The 25,933-nt window shown below is 37.5% G+C and overlaps 1 protein-coding gene across 2 annotated transcripts in view; it reads left to right on the forward strand.

The window, feature by feature from the left end:
* The first annotated feature begins 133 nt into the window (after window positions 1-133).
* The window catches only part of atp9b (ATPase phospholipid transporting 9B), a 53,077-nt gene continuing 27,277 nt past the window's right edge, over window positions 134-25,933 (forward strand). For both annotated transcript variants that reach the window (XM_079591317.1, XM_079591318.1), the window contains exons 1-14: window positions 134-281; window positions 3,112-3,285; window positions 7,415-7,565; window positions 8,149-8,262; window positions 8,359-8,467; window positions 9,307-9,365; window positions 9,761-9,812; window positions 12,173-12,267; window positions 13,423-13,503; window positions 16,326-16,401; window positions 17,525-17,601; window positions 23,147-23,307; window positions 23,436-23,578; window positions 23,866-23,978. In XM_079591317.1, the coding sequence (XP_079447443.1) occupies window positions 202-281; window positions 3,112-3,285; window positions 7,415-7,565; window positions 8,149-8,262; window positions 8,359-8,467; window positions 9,307-9,365; window positions 9,761-9,812; window positions 12,173-12,267; window positions 13,423-13,503; window positions 16,326-16,401; window positions 17,525-17,601; window positions 23,147-23,307; window positions 23,436-23,578; window positions 23,866-23,978 (1,485 nt within the window). In that variant the 5' untranslated portion in view covers window positions 134-201. The remainder of the gene's footprint in view (window positions 282-3,111; window positions 3,286-7,414; window positions 7,566-8,148; window positions 8,263-8,358; window positions 8,468-9,306; window positions 9,366-9,760; window positions 9,813-12,172; window positions 12,268-13,422; window positions 13,504-16,325; window positions 16,402-17,524; window positions 17,602-23,146; window positions 23,308-23,435; window positions 23,579-23,865; window positions 23,979-25,933) is intronic.

Raw genomic sequence — 25,933 nt, forward strand, 5'->3', positions numbered from 1 at the left:
ACTTCAGCAGCAGCAAGACAGCAATGTGAAATGTGAAATAACCAAAGATAGCCAATTCAATTCAACCAAGTTAGATATTAAAATACAAATTAATAAAAAATAAAATACCTTCAAACCAATATTTCCTGATTACAGCAGATATTTCGATATTTCCCTCACTTTGGTCCGGACGTGACGACATTCATACGTAACCAAGTAAAGATGGCAGACAGCATCCTTTTGAATCCTGTACGGACGAATTCGAGAAAAACTGCGTATTATAATGCTGGTAGACCTTCCAGGTATGTAGACGGTTGGATATTGATCTTAAACACCTCTTTTTCAACACAAGACTGTCAGTTGAGTTGTTATAATAATGTATGTTTTGATATTGGGTTTGTTTATACCACGGTTCCGGGGTTGAGTGCTAACGGGCTAACAGTCTAGCGGCAGTGTAAATTCAGCAGCGCGAGCTGTCAGTGTCAGATTACAGCTGATAGGACACGAGAGGATACAAGACTCCCCGAGAGATGCATGTGGTGATTAAGTTGTGATAGTCATGTGAGATATTTGTCATTCCGGTTCCTTTTCATAGAACATCTTAGGTACAACATCCATTGAAGCATAACTTACTCTTGCTATGAGCTAACTTATTCTGTAGTTGTCAGTACATTACATTTATGGAGCATCTCATAAATTGAAGCATGAAGCATATGTGATGTTTAATGAATGTACCTAAGGCTCAGAAGAACCTTAGGTACATTCATTAAACATCACAATTAATGCTTCTTGTGCATTTGGTACATAAAACACAAAACACAATTCACGGTATATTCATAGAACATATCATGAACTTTGGGTGACCATCATATGAGGCTTTGTTCCTTCTATAGCATATCTCATACAGCATCTCATTTGCCTTCGGTATATGCATCACATGCCATGGTCTGCTGATGCCGATCTTGTCAAGATATCTCTCTGCAAACTTTTTTTTCCCCATGGTTTATGTGAGGCAAATGTATTAATTTAGAAACTAATGTCTATCTGGTTTTCCTGAACCGCATAAACAGCCTAACAGCAGACAGGATCTGTATTTATGGCATCCAGCTGTTTGTCAAATACTGACAGTCTAAGGACCACTTGGGGTGTTGTTGAGAGTATGGACCTAAACCAAAGTGATTGCTTAATTTGATTTCATTGTTTGGGGTAATGCTATTGCGCATAATAACTTTGCAAATCGTTTTGTTTTATTGAGGAGGAAAGAGAAGAGCAGAAGAACTGACCACAGTTAGGAGAGATTAATTGGACCACCAGCTACGTTTGGCTCATAAGTTGCTTATTCTGTTGTCCTTCTTGATCTATATGGGTGGTTAAGCAGATTTGATGATCTGATTTCCTTTAAATACAAATATCAGTGGCGGGCCTGCAGGCTACAGATCTCTTACATCGACCTAGCTAGACTGTATCGATTTGGTTTATGATTACAACGGTCGGCTAACTTGGTTGTCTTTTTTTATTACACCCATGTCTGCTTGACCACTGTCAAGACAGTTTAACCAAAAATGTTTTTTAATGGACATCAAAAGCTTAAATCCACATAGACACATGTCAGAGTGATGTGCTTTTGTTGACATACCTCAATAATAACTTGCCTATTGTGGCAGGAACCGATTAGCCTTTGTAGAGCTAATAGCCTATTCAAAGTCTCTTAAAATGGTGAATCTCACGAAACTTGTCAAGAACATGTCTGGAGCCTGGATCATATTTCACCCCCAAACTCAAAAGAAATGAGTTTTAATTATTATTAAATTATAAATTATGATGCAGAGTTAGCTACAACTAAGCATATTTGCAGGTCAATTTTTTAAGCATCCCGACCACCAGTCTGACTTTCTCATTTATCCTCATGTCGTTTCAAACCCATAAGACTTTTGTTCATCTTCGAAACACAAATGAAGACATTTTAATGGAACCTGAGAGATTTCGATCGCTCTATTAAAAGTCCATTCCGCCCAGACATTCACTATTCAGAAGGAAATAGTTATGTAAATCATATGAATCAAGCAGTTTCAATCGCTTGATATGATGAACATATTTAATTTAGACCATTATTCACACATTGATCATGCATTGACCACATTAAATATGAAACAGAAGGTCAAGCATACTGATTGTTAAGCAGATTTGATGGTAATATCTTTTTTTTTTTATCAGTCAGTGCAGTAATCTTCACTACACAATGTGAGCGTTCAGTGTTTTGCGGAGGATTAAATATGATTCACACTAACTGATCACTCAAATCTATTTCTGCCCTGTTCATTCTTTTAGAAGAAAAGGGACTGCTCCTTTTAAAATCCTTTGGACTAGAGTTTGTAGGTTGTTAATGCCTGCCATTGTAAGTGTATGTAAGAAATGCTTCTTTAATAATTTATCCAACTCAATATCACTAGCTTAGGAGGGCCTGTTCAGTCAGCATGGTCTGAATCCGGTCCATTTTTATACTTATTTCAGTGTGCAACTGCAAAAGGCTGTCAGTGTTTACAGTGATCACAGAGGCCTAATTGCATGAATTAAGTCTATCCACGGACAACTCTAAAATGAAAAGGGAGCTTGCAGGTTTTGACGCTAATGCTAAAGTGGATCTGGTGCAGAAACGGCCAGCCTTTTGTGTGGGTGGAAGCTGATATCCTCTTGGGACGTCGGCTGTTTCAGAGTGTCACAATAGCATTCTGCTGATCTGGGTTTGAGACTCGTCTCGATAAATGAGGAACACAGTGCGAGAAAGGAACAGTTCCCTTAACTTCTGCATTTTTTTTGTTTTGTTCCACTAATTCATGTAGGCGCCTTTAAAAATGTCCTTATTTCATTGCATAATGTCTTTTTATGTTTGATAGGTTATAATGAAAGTAGGAATGTTTTTTTTGGGTAACAATTTACAAACAGTGTATTTATTACGTTTGATATCTAAAACCTATACCGTTTTTGTAGCTTAGCATGTTTTTTAGCTTTTTGTGAATTTATATAAAAGAGAAATGATCCTACACAACTTTTATAATTTGTAATTTTGGCTAAAAATTAGGATGATGCCTAACATGAGGTGTAATGCCATCCTTTTTTGTAACAATGTTTCAGGTATCAGATTGAAGACGAATCCTTAAACCTTGATGAGATGCCATTGATGATGTCAGAGGAAGCTTTCGAAAATGACGAAAGTGACTATCAGACTCTGCCCAGAGCCAGAGTGAGTCAGAGACACAGAGGACTGGGCTGGTTCCTCTGTGGAGGATGGAAGGTCCTGTGCATCAGGTAACAGCCTACATGAGAGCTCACGTTAATATTTAAGCATTAATTTGCTTCTTTCAATATCTGAGTGCTCACAAATGATCTGGTTATACGTAGTATTTGCTTCTCCAACGTAAACCACTTTTTAAACGTTTACGTTTACCACTTTTACCGAAAACAAAACAAAAAAAATAGCACAGAAGGAATGTGAGAACCTGTTCTGTGTGAATGCCCTCATATTTACAAAACTCGACTGCAAATTAGGGATGTCACGGTGAGGAATTTTTCACACCAGTATATAAACTTGCTACAACATCGGTATTACCGATAACACTGGTTTGCTTATGAATGCGCACTCGCTTTTCTCTTTCGTTTTTAAATCGCGATCACACATACTCAATATGGCCAATAATTTCTGGGCATAAGGGAGGTGCTATCAATATGGGGGCTATCAATTTTTTTAATGCATGCTTGTTTTTCCTTTCACTTTTTAATTTGCTATCAACTGTACTCTGTGTATAGGGATTTCTGTTGTAAAAAAAGTGATTCATTTAGTTAATTTATCTATACAGTCTCTCTGAAGAAAACAGTGATGTAATTGTCCAGCTCAGTTCAGTTCTCATAATGGTGTCAATGCAGGCAGATCAATAATATTGTTGAATATTAAGTGTCCCCAACTAAGCAAGCCAAATGCGACAAAGGCGACAGTGGCAAGAAAGCAAAACTACATTGTGCTTTGTCAGTTGTCGATGACTCTCAGGATCTGTTGTGCACCAAATCCTCTGCCATCATCCTGTCAGTCATCTGTCCTTACTCTTGTCACGTGATAAGTGAAATCTGACTCCTGTTGCACTCTGCAGCTTGTGCTGTATATGGAGCAGAGCAGAGGCTTTCAGTTCATTATTTTAGCATCCATTGTCCGACTGAACTAAATGGGTTTTTATTTCCATTAAAAAAACAAAAGGACAGTTAACCTTATTAAAGTAAAAAAAAAAAAAAAAAATTATTCAGTGAAGAGCATGGAGTGATTCTTTTGTAGCGTATTAACATTAAAAACACAGACAGCAGCAGGAATATTAGGCTGCTGTCCCTTTAAGACTAATGCATGGATCAAATATACTCATACACATGAGTTCTTTCTCCATAGCCATAACCAACTATGCTTACCGTACTTGGATACTCACAAAGGCCATTTTGTGAATTTGTCCGTTTTAGCGCAAAGAGACGTGAAAGAGAATTAACTTTAATATTTGCATGCTGTCTCAGACACGCAGCTGTGTGCGCTTCGGGTGTGTGCACAAAACTTCTCACACAGCATGCGCGAGTTCTCTTTCACTTGAATGCTTAAATTGGCAAGGCTTGAAAACGCGTGCAAATTATAAACTTAACCTGTATCCGCCATGTTCATGAAAAAGTGGAAAAGACTATAAGATTAACGTCAATCAGATATTATGTTCAACGTTTGTGGAAATACATATGGAAAATCAATTAAAAAAAAAAAAAACCTTTTCATTGAAAAATCTATTATTTTTGCAAATCTGACTCCTGTTGCACTCTGCAACGCGTGCTGTATATGGAGCAATTTTGGCGTCTATTCTATTGTCTAACTGAACTAAATGTTTTTTGTTTGTATTTCTATAAAACAATTACATTACAGTGGCCAAGTAATGTAATCGGTGTGCAGCTGAACACCATGTAAGACTGGTAACACAGACTACAGCAGCAACCCTAATGCAAATGGATTGTTCTTGAATGTAAAGGGACTTTCACACCATGGGGACATCTATGAAGTTTTAATATTCATTCTAATTCTATGACAAGAGAGAAGTCAACGCCACAGCTATAACAATAACGACATAGAGGACTGATATTGTTGGACTTGCTTTCAGAATGATTTTTTCAAACTGATGAATGATAAAAACATTGACTGCCAATCAGAATCCATCCAAATTTAAAAAGAGCTGAAGCTTTCAAAGTGGCAGACAAAATAACTGCAATGCACACTTGTAATAATAAACAGAATGTTACTGTGCGTTGTTGTGGAAGCTAATAGTTGTTGATAAGCCAGGAATATTTTTTTATTTGATGGCTTTTATGAGAACATATTGATCAATTTGATTACTTGTGATTAATTTTATTGGTATATTTATTAATGATTTTAAATAGATTGACAGTCATAAACCGACGGATGGATGGATGGATGGATGGATGGATGGATGGATGGATGGATGGATGGATGGATGGATGGATGGATGGATGGATGGATTGATAGATGGGTAGGTAGATGAAAAGATTGATAGATAGATTGATGGACTGATGGATGGATAGTCAGACAGACAGACAGACAGGTAGATGGATGGATGGATAGATAGGTTGATAGACAGACACATAGGTAGATGAAAAGATTCATAGATAGACTGATGCACTGATGGATGTCTAGATAGATAGATAGATAGATAGATAGATAGATAGATAGATAGATAGATAGATAGATAGATAGATGTTTTGCTGAAAACGTTAAAAAAGATCTTGGCCTTCACCTTTTATTAATAAAATGTCACCATTGTTATGCAGCCTATTGTGTGTGTATGTAGTGCTTGTGCCAGGTTGGCTCAGCTCCTTTCTAACGCACCGGTAACTGTGCATGAAATACATGCACAAGCACAGGTTGTGTTTTTTGGTTGAGGTGCTCTCTGCGCATCATCAGTCAGAAGGTCAAACACGCCAACCGAAAATGTGCTTATCCAGCCAACAATATCAATAGGCTCAATGTCTATTTGGACGTGCATTCCCAGAATATCTCAATGCCTTTTGTGTTGCATCAATGACATGTGACGCAAGTGTGATTAAAAGATATATTAGTAATTTATGGTTATGAAAGTGTGTGCTTGACTCTTCTCCACTTATGCACTAGGTTATCAGCAGCGCATCTCAATTGTAAGCTTGGTATTGATTTTTTTCTTCTTCTTCCCCTAATGAACAAATGGGATTTCACACAGCTGACCAGTTTGCTGCTTTCCAGTAATTTTCTGTGTGCTTAGGCAAAGGATTATGAAATGAACAAATAATTCAAGCAGAATAACTCTGCTTATTCAAACGGCCCTATTATTTGAACTACATTCATTTGAGCAAATAATCTCTCTTATGAATCAGGGAGCTGGCACTTACAGACAGGAGACAAAAGGGGCCAACACAAATATTATTATATATTTTTTCAAGGTTTATATAATTTAGTTCAGTGCCAGCCAAACCAATCGGCATGACTGTGTAAACTGCGCAGAGTACCGGCAGAGTACCGTCACGCCGTTCAGCAGGGATGGCAACCGCTAGAATATAAAATGAATATGAAGGTCAACAAAGTGTTTGGCGCTCTCTCTGACCTTCACAGCGAATCGGAGCATTCGTTTACTAGGGAGGGGTTTATTTGACAGGGGTGTTACAGAGGACATCATCTACAGGTTTGTTGTTCCCTTTAGGTATCGCTAGGCCTGCATGGAACACACAGGAACACAGTTCACCAAAACTAAACACATCTTCAGCCCCCTTGATTATTTGCTTGTCTTTATTATCGATATGCGTAGTATTCTCAGTCGACATATATTCAAATATAGTATATTACGGAAGTAAAATGAGTTGCTTGTTGACATAAATACACAATTGCTCTGTTTAAGGGTTTCGAGAGCGTTCCGCCTCTTCTTATACTATTTTCTGCCACTGCCGTGTCAGTGTTACTTCTTAGTGGAAGTTCTCTGTATCGTCTGCTTGAAGTTCTAGTGAAACTAGGCTGCCTTCACTCTCTGTAACATCAGTTACATTAATGTTGCATTAACGTCAGTTGTATTTCAAGTGGAATCAACTGGATACGCCTGACTGGTGATGAATTACGCAAAAAGTCTCAGTGTTCATTTTCAAGTGCATTTTATGTGATTAACAGGGTGATAATTCACCAAAATCACCGTTTTTCAACACAACCCTTAAATTAGGAGTTATGACCAGCCTTGATATTTGTTAATTATTCGGTCAGGGATATTTTGAAATGAAGACCGTTTACTGGAATCCAGGCCCGAACTGCGCCTGTAGCACTGTGTCTCCTTTAAGTGAATTTGTCTAATCACTGGATGATCTTTTTCCTCCCGTGGTCTCTGTCACGCAGCTGTTGTGAATGTCTGGTTCACACATGTCGCAGGAAGAAAGAGCTGAAGGCTCGGACAGTGTGGCTGGGAAATCCCGAGAAATGTGAAGAGAAGTACCCCAGAAATGCCATCAAGAATCAGAAATACAACATCGTCACTTTTGTGCCAGGGGTAAGGCCATATATCTCTGATGCATGCGGTTTGTTGAGAATGCTAACTTCTTTTTTTAAATGCCAAAGTTTTTTTATCACTTGTTGCCGTCTTATTATTTTTGTGTATTTATGCCATTAATATAATTTTTTATATTTATTATTTCTTTTATGGTGCCTGCGTTTATTCTTTATCTCTCGCTAGGCTGTTTAAAGTGAAATCTCTACCCATTGTACGCACAGCAGATTTGCTCAGTAATCAGGTTAATGTGTAACTAGCTGTGAAGGAAGGGGGTGTAACAGCAATCTAACGGATCTTTTTCCACTGAGTGTGTAAGCGATCTACTGTATTATGACTGCTGGCGATGTCTTATTCAGAGGAACGCACCTTGTGTATGTGTCCTTGGCAAAGTATTTGCAGCTTGTACGATGAATTATGTATAAGCCAATCAGGTGTGCCACCAAAAGCTGTGTTAGGATGTCACATGTATTACTGTCATTACAAGTACTTGAATGCTTTTCGATTCATATTGTCATGGGCATATTATCAAATGTATTGCTGGTTGTTGATTTATTTGTGGTGCTTTCTCTTTCTTTTGTTTTAGGTTCTTTACCAGCAGTTTAAGTTCTTCCTCAACCTGTATTTTCTGGTAGTGGCTTGTTCTCAGTTTGTTCCATCGCTTAAGATAGGATATTTGTACACTTACTGGGCCCCGCTGGTGAGTACGTCTAACCTTATGAAGGTGGAGATTGAACTCCTAAAGTAAATTCATTCATCACTTTTGTTGTTCCTTTTTTTCCCGCTTGTCTTTCAGGGTTTTGTGTTGGCTGTCACCATGGTGAGAGAGGCAGTTGACGAAGTTCGCCGTTGCAGGAGAGATAAAGAGATGAATTCCCAGCTGTACAGTAAACTCACAATGAGAGGTGACCACAATGTGACACATCCTGATGATATTATACTTGTGTCATATGCACATGTTTTGAGCTCCATTGACTAACTCCAGGAGTTGCAGCCCTTGAAGCCTATACAAATAATTGAATAGTGAAAAGAGTTGATACTGTGTGTATCCAATTTTTTTTTTTTTTTTACATCATAGGTAATGACTTGATGTATTCAAATCCTCATCCAGTGGAATCTAAAATCATTTACCTCAGGTTTTGCAATTGTTGTAAAATGATTTAATCTATATTAATCTTACATTTTTTAAATGGCATTTAGTTCATTTTTAATATAAGTACAAAAAAGGTTCAATATTTCTCAAAGTACATCCAATTGCTGAAATTGAGTAACTATGCAATTCAATAATTTTATGACCATAATATTACCTGTATGAAGGTGCAATTCTCCTCATTTCTGTGAATGAGAGTGTTTCACTCATGGATGATATGCAACTGGTTGAGCTTCGATGATAATTTAATTTTACCATACAAAGAATGCAAATGACTTTTGTTAAACGCCCTGTCTGGGTTTAATTTATGAATAAATGATCCGTAAAGAATGTCTTTCTCCATCTAGTGGGAAACAGGAACTCTGCTAGGAGCTTTTGTGTGCATGTGTGTGAAGTCTTAGCGACTCTGTTCAGTCCCACTTAGCTCTGAATGTTCTTTTAGAAAAATCGAATTTAAAATAAAAATGAATTAAACATAGTTAACCCATCTAGATATGTTAACTTTTACAACCCTAATATTTTGATTACATGTAAATTGCCTAAGGCTTAATAATTCATTTCTAATTACAATTATTTGTCCATCTTGCTTTTCAGGGAAGGTCCAAATAAAGAGCTCAGACATACAGGTCGGAGATTTAATCATTGTGGAAAAGGTTTGTTGTCCTTTTTTATCCCGTCCTCTCTCTTTTGTTGTTCAAGGTATCAGCATAAACTTTCTGCTATGTGATCTGTCACATGAAATCCTGTCATTCTTTCAGTGGGACATTGTGTCTGTCTCTCCTCTTACTGTCTGTGGTTCGCTTTAATTGCTTGCTAGGGAAACGACCTTGTTCAATTATTCAACGCAACACTAAAATAGGTTAAGAACACTAAAAACGTTACAGAACTGGATTCACTGACACGTGCATATACAGTGCATATACTGTATATATATGAATAAATGAATATCTCTAAAGATTATAAGCTGTGTAGGTGGCCAGCTCGCTCAGTTTTGAAGCAAAGGTAGCATGGACACATTTTTAACGATGCCTGATGTTTTGTTTTGTAGAATCAGAGAATTCCTGCTGATATGATTTTTCTGAGGACTTCTGAGAAGACTGGTGAGTTTCACTCTTCACATACAAACAGAGTTTTTAGTCGTCCCTGAAAACTACTTGCCATTAAGCCAGTGGTTTCCAACACTGTGCCTGTATGCAGCCTGGAAGTCACTTGTAGAATTTTTTTTTTAAATACACATTTTATTCATTATTTTCTTTCTTTTTTTATAATGTTGATCAGTGTTGGGGAATGTTACTTTTAAAAGTAATGCATTACAATATTGCGTTACTCCCTTAAAAAGTAACTAATTGCATTACTTAGTTACTTTTTTAGAAATGTAATGCGTTACGTTACTTTTGCGTTACTTTTTCCCCCCACCTGGGCTGGGCTTGTTTTTTTATAACACAAAAGTTATATTTTTGGGCAAATGTAAAGACCCTTTCACACCAAAAGTGAAATAATAATCCTCAGGCTGAAGGAAATGTGTACAGTAGAGGAGAGCACACAAGCAAACCTTTCTATCTATCCATCTATAGTCATTTTTGCTTATTTAACTGCATCATCGAAGGTCAGAAGCAGGTACATTGGTCATTAAAGTGAGATTAAATGCATAAAAATGTATGTTTTAATTAATATATTAAGTTTTTGGAGGTTTGCATAGTACTCTGATTCTGCATTTCACTGATTTTACTCATTTTGAGGAATATTTAATATTTTTTTCTCTGCACTTTGATTTGTCTCAACATGAGGACAGGAGAGCTGTCAGTCAATAAATGGGAAAACAAAGTAACTTGCGTTACTTATTTGAAAAAGTAACTCAGATATTTTGTTGTAAATTTTAAAAGTAATGCGTTACTTTACTAGTTACTTGAAAAAGTAATCTGATTACGTAACTCAAGTTACTTGTAAACACTGATGTTGATATAGATATTCATATATTTACACACACATACATACATGCAGTAGGCCTTAAAACTTTTAGACATTTTATTCACACTTAAAATCTATTAACGTAATTAAATAAGATAATAAAAATATCAAACCATGTGGCCCAAGGTGAATACAAGTGTCTTACAAGAGTAACCACAGGTAGTTCATCACAGGAACTATATACAAGTTCAGCATATTATGTTTCATAATATTAAAGTGTTCAAATACTTTCTTAATTTTCATTTGAAACCTTACAAATATCTTTATGAGAGCTGTTTCTCTTGAAAAGTGTGCTTGTAAATTTTTTTCTTTAAGTGCAACTTTTTAATATTTTGTTGATGCTTTCTTGTTAAACGTATAATTTCTTGAATTCTGAGGAATGATGTTCTCTGTGCGAGAGTGAGCGAGAATGTGTGTGTACATTTACCAGCATTTGCCTTGACGCTGAGCCATATAAATGACTTAAGTCACATTATGACACATTAAGTTGTTGTACAGTTATTCATTGTACAGTTTTCAATAGCTGCTGAAATTGCTGTGCTTTCCATAGTGAAATTAAAATCAGAAATGTTTTTTGTCTGATATGCTTAACCAGTGTTTCTGGTTCTTTAGCCATGGTAGACTCTATATGGCCCTTTGTATTTACTTAAATTTGAAGCTTTTTAACAAATTGGATTTAAAACACAATTTATTCACTTATTTTCGTTCTTCATTTTTCACCTAATTAATTTTCTCCTGTTTGGTTTTTAGTTTGTCTGTGTCTATAAATATTTTACAGAGTTGATTATTAATCATTTCTTAGTAAGACATTAACCAAGTCTTAGTGAGCAGATCCTTTAATGTGTTTTATGGTTTACTGAAGCATGTAAAACAGCATATCCATATTTCACCCCACCCTCAAAAGATTATTATTATTAATTATTTTTACAGTCAGTGAAGTCTATTTTAAGATTTTAGGTTTTCATTGTGGCATTATCTTTATGACAATTCTTATTATAATGCAAAATCTCATTTCATGAAAAAAACAATTTAATGAAAATTATGTATGTGTGTATACATATATATATATATATATATATATAATTTTTTTTTTTTTTTTCAAAGAAATGACCGGACATGTTTTGACAGGCTGTACTTTGATAATGTAGGCAAACTCAGTACGGTATATGGAACAGGATGAACACTGAAGCATTTGCACTGAGAGCGACCTTTCCTGTCTACCGCCTACCGTTATATCAGTCTTGTCTGAGATCAATATGAACAATATGTTAAGCATTCAGAGTTCTTTAGTGTATAGGGGCCAAAGTTTTGGCTCATAACAAATGTGTCCTTCACACATTCATCTCCAGCCCTCTCACTATTCTGTCTGTGAAAAAGATTCAGAACACTCCAGAACAGGTCACTGCATGGTGGCAAGTTTAATTAAGAGTTTTGAAAGAGTAATGTGTTAAAGTAATGTCAGATGTAAGATGCAAATGTTTTGTTTTTCCAGGTTCATGTTTTATTAGAACAGATCAGCTGGATGGAGAGACAGATTGGAAACTGCGAGTCACTGTTGCTTGTACTCAAAGACTACCTGCCTTAGGGGTATGAGCATTTTCTTGCTAAAAAACAGTACATACTACATATTGCTGTGATCTTAACATGCATTAATAATACATTATACAAATATTTGCTGATATAAGATGCTTGACTAGTATAAAATACAACGTTATCATCTAGTCCGAGTCTTTCACATCTTAAGTCTATTAATGGTGCATTCATGCTTGGCTCATATCAATGTTTTTTTTTACCAAAGTAGTCTGTGAGGTATGAAGAAAAAAATGTCACAGTTGACCCCCCCCCCCCACTCCCACATCTTTTTTGTGGCATACATTTAGCTTGAATATGCTTCTGTATAACTACACAAATGGTTTTATTGCTCAAAACAAAGTATATTAAAAAATATAAATCATTTAAAAGTAAGATGATTTGAACCGTCAGACACATCAGCACCCACCGTCTTCTGGAGCGAAAGCAGCTGCATCCAAAATCACATTTCAGCTCCTTCTGTTCTGTTCGCGGATGGGTCGGTAACTTTACCCCCGTAGGCCCACGCTCAGACTCTCTCAGGCTGATGATACGTAGGCTCATGTTTGATATCACTGTGTATCTGATTTACTGGCCGGAGGGTTTGTTTCACATGGGCCGGTAACTTTACCCCGAGAGACAACTGGAATCCACCAAACGGTCTGTCTCCCAGTGCCATCAGCGTGGAGATGACACTCACCTCGAGCGAGGGTTCACGTTTGTATTTGTCTTTCCGAAACCACTTAATGTGATCACAGAATTAAAATTTCAGCAAGTCGCCGAATGATTGGCGCAGTAAAGCGGCGGGAGCGGTCGGATCGGGTGTCTGGTGGGCTTGACAGTCAGATCGCAAACATCCCTGTTTTTCATACTTGCAGAATGTCATCAAATGCAAAAGTCATTATAATTTGTTGGCAACCCGTCAGTGTTTTAATTGCGTTGTTTTGTCTGCATTTTCTGTTTGAAATTCAGACTTGTGGCAGGATGTCAGAATGGGCTTATTTTCATGAGAATCACTCTGATTGCTAGTCACTTTGAGTACTGCCATAACACTTGCACGAAACAAGAGGTTGGGTTTGGGCCGAGCCCAGAACTTTGCTCATTGGATGACATTTCTGCTGCTGATTTATTGCGTTAATGTTTTTCTTGACCTTTCCGTTTGCTTATCCGCAGGATCTCTTCTCCATCAGCGCATACGTTTACGCCCAGAAGCCTCAACTGGACATTCACAGTTTTGAGGGGAACTTCACAAGGGTAAGAGAAACTGCTATTAATAAAGGAATTTTTACGAGGCTTCGTTTAGCATGCGCTGTGACGTCACGGCCCCAATTTAAACCCGCTGTTAGGTTTTTGTAGAGGCATTTAATGTTGTGTTGTTGCCCAGTAAACTAAACCTAACCGCTGTTTTTAATTGCACATTAAAATAACATGGATTCTCAAAGTGTGCCTGTTCACATGACTATGAGCTGAAGTGTCTCTGGAATGTAAAACCGGCCAACGAGGCGCATTCCTCACAAGGCTGATGACATCACGGGTTGTTAGGCTCACTCCCAGCCCATTGGCCGAGCACAGTTCCTTATTAACAGCAGATTAGCGCAGCACCGGAGAAAGAAAGAGGGAGGAAAAAGGGACCCCCCACATGAAGCCTGTCTTTGTTTGAAGTCTTCGCTCTTGGCCACACAGCATGCAGGGGCAGAAGATCACTTCCTGCGCTGAGTCACCCTCCTGAGCCTGCTTTCACAAACCTGCAGCTATAGGGACACACTTCCAAACGCTGTTTCCCACAGTTCTTTACTGCCCACACACTTGCTGCACCTTATTGCCACTTCAGTGCTTTGTTTATTTAAAGGAGTATGTTGTCATTATTTACTCACCCTTTTGTTGTCCAGACCCATACGAATTTCTTTCTCGAATATTCTCTTTTTAATTAAAGCTAATTTAATGTCAATTTAAAGCTTTAAATCTCTTGCCCTCCATTCGTTATGATTGCATAGAAAAGTGCCACCAGTACATTATTCAAAATTCGATGAGGGTAAGTAAATCATGACAGGATTTTCATTACTGAGTGAACTATCACTTTAATAAAGTTTTATGATTCGGACATCAATACAGGCCCTTACAGTGACATTTAAATCCATTGATTAATCACTTGATTGATCTCTTCTGCTTTTATTATTCTCATTTGTATGTCACTTTGGATAAAACAATCTATAATTGTTAATGTGAATATGATCGTTCTTAATGCCTCACATGCACACGCATCTGTGTTAGTATCGCAGAGATCAGCCTATTTAAAATGTGATGCTCACTCTTTGTTTTTGTTTTTTTACACTTGACTCTACATGACTGTACACTTGAATTTCTTTCTTTGTTAGGATTTGGATTTGGGGGAAATTTCTAGTATGTATTATTAGCTGTAGCCTATACAGTATATACTACCATTAAAAAGTTTGGGTTCGGTAAAATTGTATAAATGTTTTTGAAAAGAAGACTCTTATCATCACCAAGGCTGCATTTAATTGATTATAAAAACAAAACAAAAAAAACCCAGTAAGATTATGAAATGTTATTATAGTTGTGCTGCCTAATTTGTATGAAAACCATGATACATTTTGTATGATTCTTTGAATTCAATCATTTATTTAAAAGAGAAATATTTTTTAACAATGTAAAATGTAATCAAAATAAGGTGTCCTTACTGGATGATAGTCAAAAAGTGCTTTTAAAAAAATAAAATAAAATAATAATACTAAGTTGACTCCAGGCTTTTAAACGGTAGTATAAAAATAATGATGTTCCAAAATAAACAAAACTTTTTCTCATTTACATAGCTAAATAAATGCATGTGTTCATATATTTGTAGAAAGAAAGGGAGTTTAACTAGATTTAGACATACATCGACCAGTTCACATGTTATAGTTCAAAGGGATGGTTTACCCAAAAATTAAAAGTTCTATCATCATGTTCATTCTTCTGCAGAACATAGAAGCTTTTGATAAATATTGGTAATCAAACAGTTTTGATGAGCATTAACTTCTATTGTGTGGACAAAAATCACAGGGACATTTCTCAAAATATCTTCTTTGATGTTCCGCTAAAGAAAGGAGGTCTGGAACAACATGAGTAAGTGATGACAGAATTAAAATTTGTGGGTGATCTATCCCTTTAAATTATGACGCAAATGTTTTTCATTAAACTGTCAGATTCACAGCTGCAGAAAAAAAACGATGAATACTCATCTTGGAACTGTTCCTTTCTATTTCAACGAAATCTTATAATTTGACCTAAAAGTTTTATATAACTTTTATCCTACGTGTGGAGTTATGATTTATGGTTTAAAACACTCCCATTTCTTTAAGCCTGTCTTTTGAGCCTTATCATTGATAAAAGGCCTTTTCTCTTGATAAACCTCTCTTCAGTTTCTGTCAGGTTGGCATTGCTACATCTGTGTTGTCCAGAAAGAGACAAATGACAAAGCAAGTGGGCCGTCTTGAATAGAGGACACATCTCTCTCGCTATCTGCATCAATGCGCATGTCTCAGCAGCCGCGATGTGTGTGGCCCTCTTTCTCACTGTATATTATGCCCTACTGACAGCGGATAATTAGATATCATCCGTATTCACCCAGCCGCAACATGTTATGTGGAAAAAGGCATTTAAAGATTTAATTTCTGCGCTTCTCCCCTGATTTATGGCCTGGGGTCAGAATTTCTGTTCTGTTCTGCTCCGCACAGAGCGTGCTAACACTAAACAAGGTCTTATTATGATGTTCAGCATGGTGCTGTTTTTGTAAACAAGGCAAATCAAGTCAACCCGATTTCGCCATTCCCTCTAAATGGACTGTGTCGCTAAACCGGGCATTAGTGTAATTCAATCTGTTGTCTAATTCCCTACTTGCCATTCGTCGTGATGAAAGTTCATCGATTCATTATTTGTGCTTTGAGTCTTTGTCATTTTTATTGACCTGCTTTTTAAAGGCCATAATTGATAACCGCTTTTCCCTGTGCTAGATAACCATGAAATCAAAACAGACTGAGATGTATAAACCCAGACTAATGTACGACCTCTGTTCCCAGGAGGACTGTGACCCTCCCATCCACGAGAGTTTGAGCATTGAGAACACCCTGTGGGCCAGCACTGTGGTGGCATCTGGTAAGCAAAGTCTTTTCCAGCGTGAATTTTCTTTCATAGAAATGTAAGAAAAACACAAGCCCTCAGAGGTCTGAAATATTCATCACAGGTCAAATATCTTTTGAGTTTATTGTGTTGTAGAAGAGTGTGCCGTTGATACTGAGGCAATCCGCCAGCATCACTCAAGACCCCCTTCGCTCTCCCGTTTGTTTGTCACTTGAGATCACCAGACTCATCTGCTACTATTCAAACAATCTCATGAGCGGAGAAATATGAGTAGCCGTTAATGGGAAGCCGAAGTGTCTGGCTTTTTGCAGTCCTATCCCTGCGGTGTCAATGAAACGTGTCCCCAAAGAACAGGTCCGAGATCGGTTTTTGCCGCTACGCTTTCTCCGACATCTCCTAGGGGTCTGTTGTTTAGAATCTGATCCCAGTTCAACAATAATAGCAGGGCTATTCCTTCAAGCGGCATGCGTTTGTGCCAGCGATCGGCCCTTCATTGATCTGTGGTTGCCCGTGTCTTGGTTCTCCAGGGGTTTTTAGAGGTTCTTCATATTCCCCAGCATGGTGTGACCTTCAGCCGAAGAAAGTCCTTCCATATCTCCCCGCAAAACACAGTCTGGTGACGTCATCCCATCCAACCAAGCAGACCCAACACAAAACACCATGGGGCGAGAAACCGATATGCCCTGTAGTCCTAGCCCATTAAAGACCCCCTTGAGAGCAGCCTAGGTTTCGTTGCTTTCCAAACATGAAACGATATGTCGAGCTTAAAGAAAATGAGAAATATTTAAACTCTGTTGCAGCACTTTATATATTGTGTTACAGTGTTTAAACAAAAGTTGGACTTCGGCACTTCCTCGTTTAGTGGTAGGCTGCATACTCCATCAGTAATTAGTTTACTTTAATGAATCAGTCCATTACCAAAGCAGCACCATTGATCTGACTATAATAGGCCTCATTGTAACGGTTTATTTCTGGGTGTCCCACATATTGAATCATTTGTCTGAGTCTCAGCTGCATCCGTTAACTGGAAACACACTTTTTGAGCTAATTGTTCGTTAGGCCGGTCATAGACACACGGCCTGTTTATTTATTGTTGTCCGTTTGCAATCAGCCATCCAATTTGTTTTTGTTTTTCCAGGTACTGTCATAGGTGTGGTCATATACACAGGGAAAGAGATGCGAAGTGTGCTGAACACGTCGCAGTCCAAAAACAAGGTGGGTTTGTTTGTTTGTTTGGTTATGAAAAGTATGAAATACTTGGTTTCTTTAATTTGTTTTTCTCCCAAAGGCTGATTGTTTAAAAAAAAAAAAAAAAAAAAATTCAATAACATAAGTATGAGTTGTGATATCTACAGTTGCATTGTCAATATTCACTAGACATTACCCAGGGATTGTTTTTCTTTTTCCTTTTAACCTTTCAATTTAAACCAAATAAAAATAGCGAACAGTTGAGGTGGTTTTCAACCCTGATCTTAGTGATGAATTTGGACCTGTCGATGTGAAAGGACAACCCCAGAGAGATTAATCTAGAGGGAAATTAACCAACCAAGGGCTTGCGTGACATTTGTGGCAGAGCCTTAATCCTGCAGAATTCCCCTTAATGATTAGATACAGTGGACGTCAATGCTGTAAAAGTAAACTTAAAAACGTCAAATCCCATTACACTCATTACCCCTCCCCTAACTGACCCCTGCTGTCTTTGGCCTTTTTTTCCTTTTTTAAACTTATCCACATAGTTCAGAGCTCTGGCTTTGTTCTACTCATATGTACACGACTGGTCCAAAATGTAGGGGTTGGTACCATTTTTTTATGTTTTTGAAAAAAAAAATTTGTCTTACTGTCACCAAGCCTGCATTTATTAAATCAAAAATACAGTAAAATCAGTAATATTGTGAAATATTACTACAATTTAAAATGGCTGTTTTCTGTAGGTATGGTAGGCATTTTTTTTAATATTTTATAAACACTTTTGTTATACTGGTTGACACCCTCTTCATATTCTGAGAGCAATCAATAATAGAAGTGGTCAAAATATTGTTTTGGTGCTCAAGAAACATTTCTTATTATCAGTATTGAAAACGGCTCAAACTGCTATTTTTGTGGAAACCACAATATACATTTTTTAGATTTTCTAAAATATGAATAAAAAAGCATTCATTTAAAAAAGAAAAGTTATAAATGTAACAAATATTGCTGACCCCAAACTTTCATCTACCCAACTCTTGTAGTGTTTAATGACTTGATCGATCTTAAAACAGCATGTCATGGTACTTTCTTAAATCTTACTTGCAAGGTGTGTGTTGTTAAGCCTTAAAGCCCCGATATACTCAAGGCAAAGTTCTTTTTCATCTTTCGCTTAGGGGTAAAACGAAGTTTGAAATGTGTGACCAGGGATATACTGTTAGCCCACACTGATGAGAGCAGCATTTAGAATACGTAAATATGTGATGCGAGCTTTCCTATCAATAACAAAATAAGCACAAAACTAAAACTGAGAAAACATCAAGATTATTTTTTAAAAGGATAAGAAAAGCATCTGATCATAGCAACAATATATTTGAACGAGCTCTGCAATTCAGCACATCAAGCTCATTTATATAGCACTTTACACAATAGATAGCTTAAAATCAAGCAGCTTTACCTTATTAAACATTAAATTGTGTCAGTGTGTCGTTTCATCAGTAGTACAACTTAATTTTTTACTATAAAGCAGCTCTCCAGTGTGTTCACGTTTTTACTCGCAGACGTCTGACCTCGACGGACTGAACAGGAGAAATTAAGCGGAAAAGATTTCCATTTGAAAGAAGGGGGAGCCTCCGCGCACATCTACCTATTACGTAATCGCCACGGGTCAATGGTATTACGAGGGTGTTTACCAGCCGTAGCGTACATTTACGGAAAGTTCGCATTGGCAAGCTGTTTCGAACTCCCAAAACAAGCGCCAAACCAAGTTCGTTTTGGCATGATTTTATTCTAAATGACGTCGCATCAGTTCGTCCATTGATTTCGCTTGAAGTAATTTGTAGCCTTTAAATGTATTAAATCTGATATAATTTTGCCAATGTTAAAACGTTTTCCTATTGAGTGTAGTTTAATATCGTTTAATATACAAAGTCAACTATAATCTAAACGTAGGTTGATTTCTCCCAAAAAAAAGTGTGAACACAGTAGGGCTGTCACAACATAAGATATGTACATTATTAATCTCCCAATTAGCCTTACATAGCAACATTTGCTTGACTAATGGTATTAGTTTGGGTCTGTTTTATGACAAATGGCAGACGAGAAGAGCGTTTGTGGAAACCTGTGTGAAAACAATCATCAATTTTGCAATATCATTTGATATATCATATGTGGATTTTCTATTTACAAATATTTTTTTTGTAAATATTAAAGTAAATGTTTTACTTATGTATTTTTTTTTATCATTTAATTTAGTGCCTTTATTTTCATATAATTTGTAAACGTTTTATTAGCCTGTGTGCTAGATATCATCCGAGAAACCCATATTGGTTAACCACTATTCTTCATGTCATGAAGTGTTTCAGACCCTGTCATGGATGCTGCAAGATGTGTGTGATAGCAGCAGCTCTAGCGGAGCTCATAGCTCTACCATGTTCTGTGTGCGAGAGTGGAATTCAATATCTCAAGGAGATGATGTCAGAGGTGCCAATACAGGGAACGAGACGGGGCGGGAAAGTCGATACGACTCGGCGAAAGTCACTGAGAACGTTTTCGCCTCTTATAATCTGTTGTGACATTCCTTGCACAAAGCTCTAAGCTCTCACTTGAAGCTGCTGACAGCACATAAGCTATCACTTTACACTGTGTGTGTGTCTGTCATTGTTGTAATATGGAGCGATATTCTCTTTGAGGATCGAAACCTTGGTGGTCTGAAGGATGTGACAAAGGGTCGGACAACCCTCTTCGCTGACCAGACATCTCACTACTTGAAGTGTTATATTCACTGGTATATTTAAGCAGTGTAGAAATGTACAAGCTCAGTTGGATATTTTATTTTATTTTATTTTATTTTATTTTAGCAGTGTAGATGCTCAGATAGATTTTGATTGATCTATTATTGTATTGAAAGCAATGTAGAAGTTCAGTTTGATTTTATTGTAAGCACTGTACTGTCGATGTCCAGTTAGATTTTATTTTATTTATATATTTTTTTTTATAATTTTTGCAACATTATTGGAAAGAGAGTGGCAAGAACACAGGAAAGTATAGAGTGGGAGGCACCACAGCTTAATAACCCAGCAGGTCACGGATATGACGAGAAAAAAAAAAAATCCTACCAAATTAATCAATAAATGAATGCCAAATATTGATTTGAGTTATTTTATAATGTGAGAGGAGATTGGTTGCCAGGGACAACAGTCAATTATGCAATTTAGCGGTCATATACAAAATTATTTGACCACATAATGCAGTGATTGACTAATCAGAATCAAATATTCGAGACATGTAATAAGTTGTGAACATACGTTTTTGAATGTGAAAAAATTCGGTAACTTTGATTATTTTAGTTGATATATTCGTTTCGTAAAGTGAACAAACTTCTTCTAGGCCTCGTCTGCGGCCCTGCGCCGTGAATGGCATGTTGCATTTAGCTGTATTGCATATCCAGTTTCTGGAGCACTAGCATAATGCCATATTGTTGTAACAGCCTCCGTATACTTGATGGATTTCAACCAATGAATATTCATTATGCAGGCACAAAGTCGTCATCAAATTTCACACACAAAACATACAGGCAGCGAGGGCAGGTTGAATCATTCCTTTCACTTTAAACGAGGCCCGGTTGAATAGAGTAAAATATGCACTCTCGATTCATTGATAGCATCTTCAGCTTGAGGTAATTGAGTCGCTTTTTCCTCTCGGCCTGAATGAATAACGGCTTCACCCGATCCCCGGCCAGCTTTGCAAAATTCAGCCTCTGCATTGTTTTGCCCCCATAAAGGGGGATTCCTCCCTTTCAGCTGGGGAACTATGTCCTCTGTCTTAATTTTTCTTCATTTTAATCCTTCCATTCCCCCCTTTTTCCTCACTAGCTGAAGCATGAAGCTCGGAGTGGGGCGGCAGGCCATCGGAGGGGTTTTAAACTACAGCTGATAAATCAGACAGCAGCTCTTCTCTCCCAGTGTCTCCCAGTTTACGCAGTTCTCCAGGGACTGGGGGGCCATAGCCAGTTTGGGGGATTAATTTTGCTTGCATTTTTTTTTTTTTGTCTTTTCTGTTCAATTTGTCCATCCCCTCTCCCCCCTCCCCCCGTCCCTTTCACGCAGATTCCTTTTCTCAGGGGACGGTGTTATGTGTTGCTGTTTTTATTAGCGCGCTGCCGAGATGAAAGACCTCAGTGTTTTCGCGCAGGCCGCGCTGTCGGCCCTCGCCAGAGGGAAACAAGAAAAACTTCTTTTTTGACATCATTTTCCCACATATTCCATTGGCTGAGGGGACATACTTGAGAGAAAAAGGGGAAAACTCCAGCTCTTTTGTCAGGGGGCCGTTTCTATGAAGAGGCGTTCTGCTTTTATTTTTCCGGTTTTGCCTCCTGTGCTTTTCACAGAGAGACGACAACAGCAGTGGGCTTCTTGGTTAAATGCCTCTCATCTCTTCTCTCCTCCACATACACTATTAGCATGAGAAAGGTCTGCGGTCTGGAACGGGCCTGGGGGGGCATTGATCAGTGCTGGCTTATGGGCAGGTTGTTTTATTTTTCATAAGAGTAACATTTCAGATCACTCCAGATGAGAGGAACACTTAAGGTTCTTGTTCTCAGAGGGGATATCACATGCTTTGGCTAAGAGTGATTTAACCACAAACTCATTCATTTTGTGATTTAGTCCTAAACAAACTGTAATAATATAATATATAAATCATAATAATCACTATAATGATCACTTTTTCCATCAAGTTTCCCTGGAAATATTCATTACTAAATATTCTTAAATATATCAATATGTATTGTGCATAGACTATTCTTAAATACTTCATCTAATTGGTTAGTTGCAGAATTCTGTAGTTGTCTCTATGAAGCCCAACATAGATGCCTCATTATCGTTTCAGTGGGCCGCTATACACACATTCTCACCTGTGAAAGGTTATCCCATTTCTTCGGGAATTAAAATCTGCTTTCATAACCAGAAGGTGCGTAATGTTGTGGCATCATTGATTCTTACTGTGGGTGACGACACACTGACCCTTACAAGATGGCAGGCACACCAACGTGTCTGGAGCGGTCGAATGTGGCATCTACGTATACATATCTATGGAAGCCCCTCCTTCCGAAAAGCACAATGTGCTCTGATTGGTCGGCTGGACCAGTGTGTCGTGATTGTTCAAACCGCTTCGAGCGTGTTACAGAAATGTCACACCCCTTACTATAACTGCAAGTTTTAACACATTACTAACGCAACTAAACCAGGCTTCGCTCCTTTTTCTTTTGCATATGCCGTGGACAGTAATTATTAAAATTAGGAATATTGTGATGTGTTCTTTCCCGGAAGAAAACTTAAAACTACAATTGAGGAATTTTAGGGAGTTCAGAAATGTTGCTTCCTGATTTAGAGAATAACTCCCTTTGGAGTTGACTTTGTGCTTTGTAATTTTGCAGACTTTTTTTTCATGCTCAGACAGTAACATTACACACTAAAGAAAGTTAAGTACGGTAATCTAGTAATAGGACACAGGTCAAGCAGATGATTTGCATATGAGGTCAAGAATTTGATTTCTATCTTTCACTCTTCCTCTGCAGGTGGGACTGTTGGACCTGGAGTTAAACCGCCTAACAAAAGCTCTGTTCCTGGCTCAGGTGGTTCTCGCTGTTGTTATGGTCGCTTTGCAGGGATTTCTTGGGCCCTGGTTCCGAAACCTGTTCCGTTTTGTTGTTCTGTTTTCATACATCATCCCCATCAGGTACAGTTATAATAATATCACCCAGATTATATTAATGTGACAAAGTACAGCCAAATCATCAAAGCTTCAGCTGTGTGGAATGAGATGAACAAACTTATTTTAGTACGTCATTTATATGTGTTGTGTAGTCTAAGAGTAAACCTGGACATGGGGAAGTCCGCATACGGCTGGATGATTATGAAGGATGAGAATATTCCAGGTACTGTGGTTCGGACAAGCACCATCCCAGAAGAGCTGGGCCGTCTGGTCTACCTGCTAACAGACAAAACGGGTACTTTAAGATGCCTTTTTTCCAATTATAATGGCACACATCTAACTTTTAAGAAAGATAGTTTGTGATTGTCTACTCATGAATCACCTTAAGTACCAGAAATATTTCCAGAAGTCTAAAATAACGCACCCTCATTATTTTATTTTTTTTACTTATGTTTTATTTTTCTTCTTTCTCTCTGTTGCTCGGTTTATTTTCTTTTGTTGGAACTACTCTGCCCATCCAAAAGCTTTATAATAACTATTGATTTCTTTCCTGATCTTAATCTTTGTGTGCTGTTTTTCCAGGCACTCTGACCCAGAACGAGATGGTCTTCAGACGCCTCCATCTCGGCACCGTGTCATACGGAACGGACACCATGGATGAGATCCAGAGTCACATCATCCAGTCCTACGCTCAGGTGTGATTGACATCTGTCACCTTATACATCACTGTTAAGACATTCTCTGTCATTATAGTGAAAACTGAAGTGTTTCACATCCTTCACAAACTGCTGTCGTCTTTGTGTGTGTGTGCGCTTATGTTTTGTGCCAACAGCTGGGTGACACAATGTTAAACCCACAGTAGCAATTGATTTTCATGCTTCACGGTCCTTCATTACTGTGATGATGGAGTGGCAGGCAGGTTTGAAATGTACCCATGATATGAGCGATCATAGCCTTATTATATCCCCCCTCAGGACATGTCAGAGTCCGTGTCCAACAACTTGTGTGAAATTGAGTTTGACAGGAATCAATAAACATAATGTAATTTACTGCTTAACATGCTTTGGTGTGCACAAGGCAGTTATAGCTCCGATTCTCTCTGGAGTGTTATGAGTATAAAGAAATTACTATTAAAAACAGCTGCTGCTTTGTAGAGGGCAAAACCCCATTGTTTTATGTGAGATCTTGTCTGTCCTACTGGGATTTTGAACTCGAATTGTGTTTTGAAATGGAAAAAATCTGATATTCCTCTATGTAAAAGACATGGTTCAGTTTAGAACCTTCCATTCACAAGCTTTTTTTAATTGCATTGTCACTTAAAATATTAGCTTTCTTAAAAAATTGTACTTTAAAGATGCTGTATGTATTTTTTTTACTGTACTAAAGCAGAAAAAAACAATGTTTGCCGAGTTTTAGGAAACATGGCAAATTCAAATACTTGTTCCAGATCGGAATGTCTGTTTTAGTTTTTGGTATGTGACTTGATCTCTCCAATATTTAGAATTTGACTGCGGTACCCATTTTAGCTGCTAGTTGTCAATAAGTTGGTCATTTTTGTGGCACTAAATGGAAATTTAGTTAAAAGAACTATAATGTAGAATTCAGAAATCCTTGTTTATAGTGACACCGGTGGCCATTAAGTGAACTGCAGCCAGCAACTTAATATGCACAAGAGACTGAACATGATTCAATTCCCCGATATATTCACGGCAAAGTTCTTTTTCATGCTTCGCTTAGGGGTAAAAAGAAGTTGGAAATACCTTTGCAGCGTTATACTATTAACGAACATCCAGACACTGTCTGAGAGAGCAATGTTTAGATCAATATGTAAATATGTGCTGCGCACTTTCCTCTCAATAACAAAATAAAGCCACAACAAACATGCCAGTGGTGAGAAAACAGCAGTTAAAAAAAGCATCTGATTATAGAGATGTGGATATATTTGCACTTGCTCTGCAATTCACCGGTATCATGTCGAGATGAGTTAATTAAAATGACACTGTTATTATAGTTCGATTATAATGTATCAAACTTTTCTTTGCATGTCACATTGACATTTTAGTAAAGAATAGCGATTTCAGCATAATCCTGTAATCTGGCATAAAACCGATGTAGGCATTCATTTCATGTATCAGTGAACGGAAGAGGATGAGCATGCGTAAACATCACATCCTTTTGATTTTCTCATTTTTTTCAAAATGGTCTCATTTTTTGTTTCGTTAAAAGCTATTTCCATATTGCCAATAAAAAAGCAATGAATACATACAAATCTTACATATTGCACCTTGAAAGTCGACATGAAACTGAAGTGATTTCATGTGAGTGACTGGTTGTCCCGATCTCGTGCTGAAAAACCCATTATCAGAGGAAAAAAAGAGATGTTGCTGGAAAAGGAAGGGGGAAGTAAAACATTTTTTATCTGCACAGAAAAAATATTCCCTTCAACCAATAACATTTGTCCATTTTAATTTCATGGTGACTGTAATACAAAGGTATAATATGAACATTTGGAGAACCTTCAGTTCACAAGTAATAATGACTATTTAGTAGCAGTCTGGCTTAAAAATCTTAGCTTTTCCATACAATTTTATTTCTCACACAGTGATAGTTTTGTCACCGTATCACACTGTTTTGCTAACATTTGAGATAA

This window comes from Phoxinus phoxinus (assembly GCF_949152265.1).
Source record: "Phoxinus phoxinus genome assembly, chromosome: 19".
In the NCBI taxonomy this organism is placed as follows: Eukaryota; Metazoa; Chordata; class Actinopteri; order Cypriniformes; family Leuciscidae; genus Phoxinus; species Phoxinus phoxinus.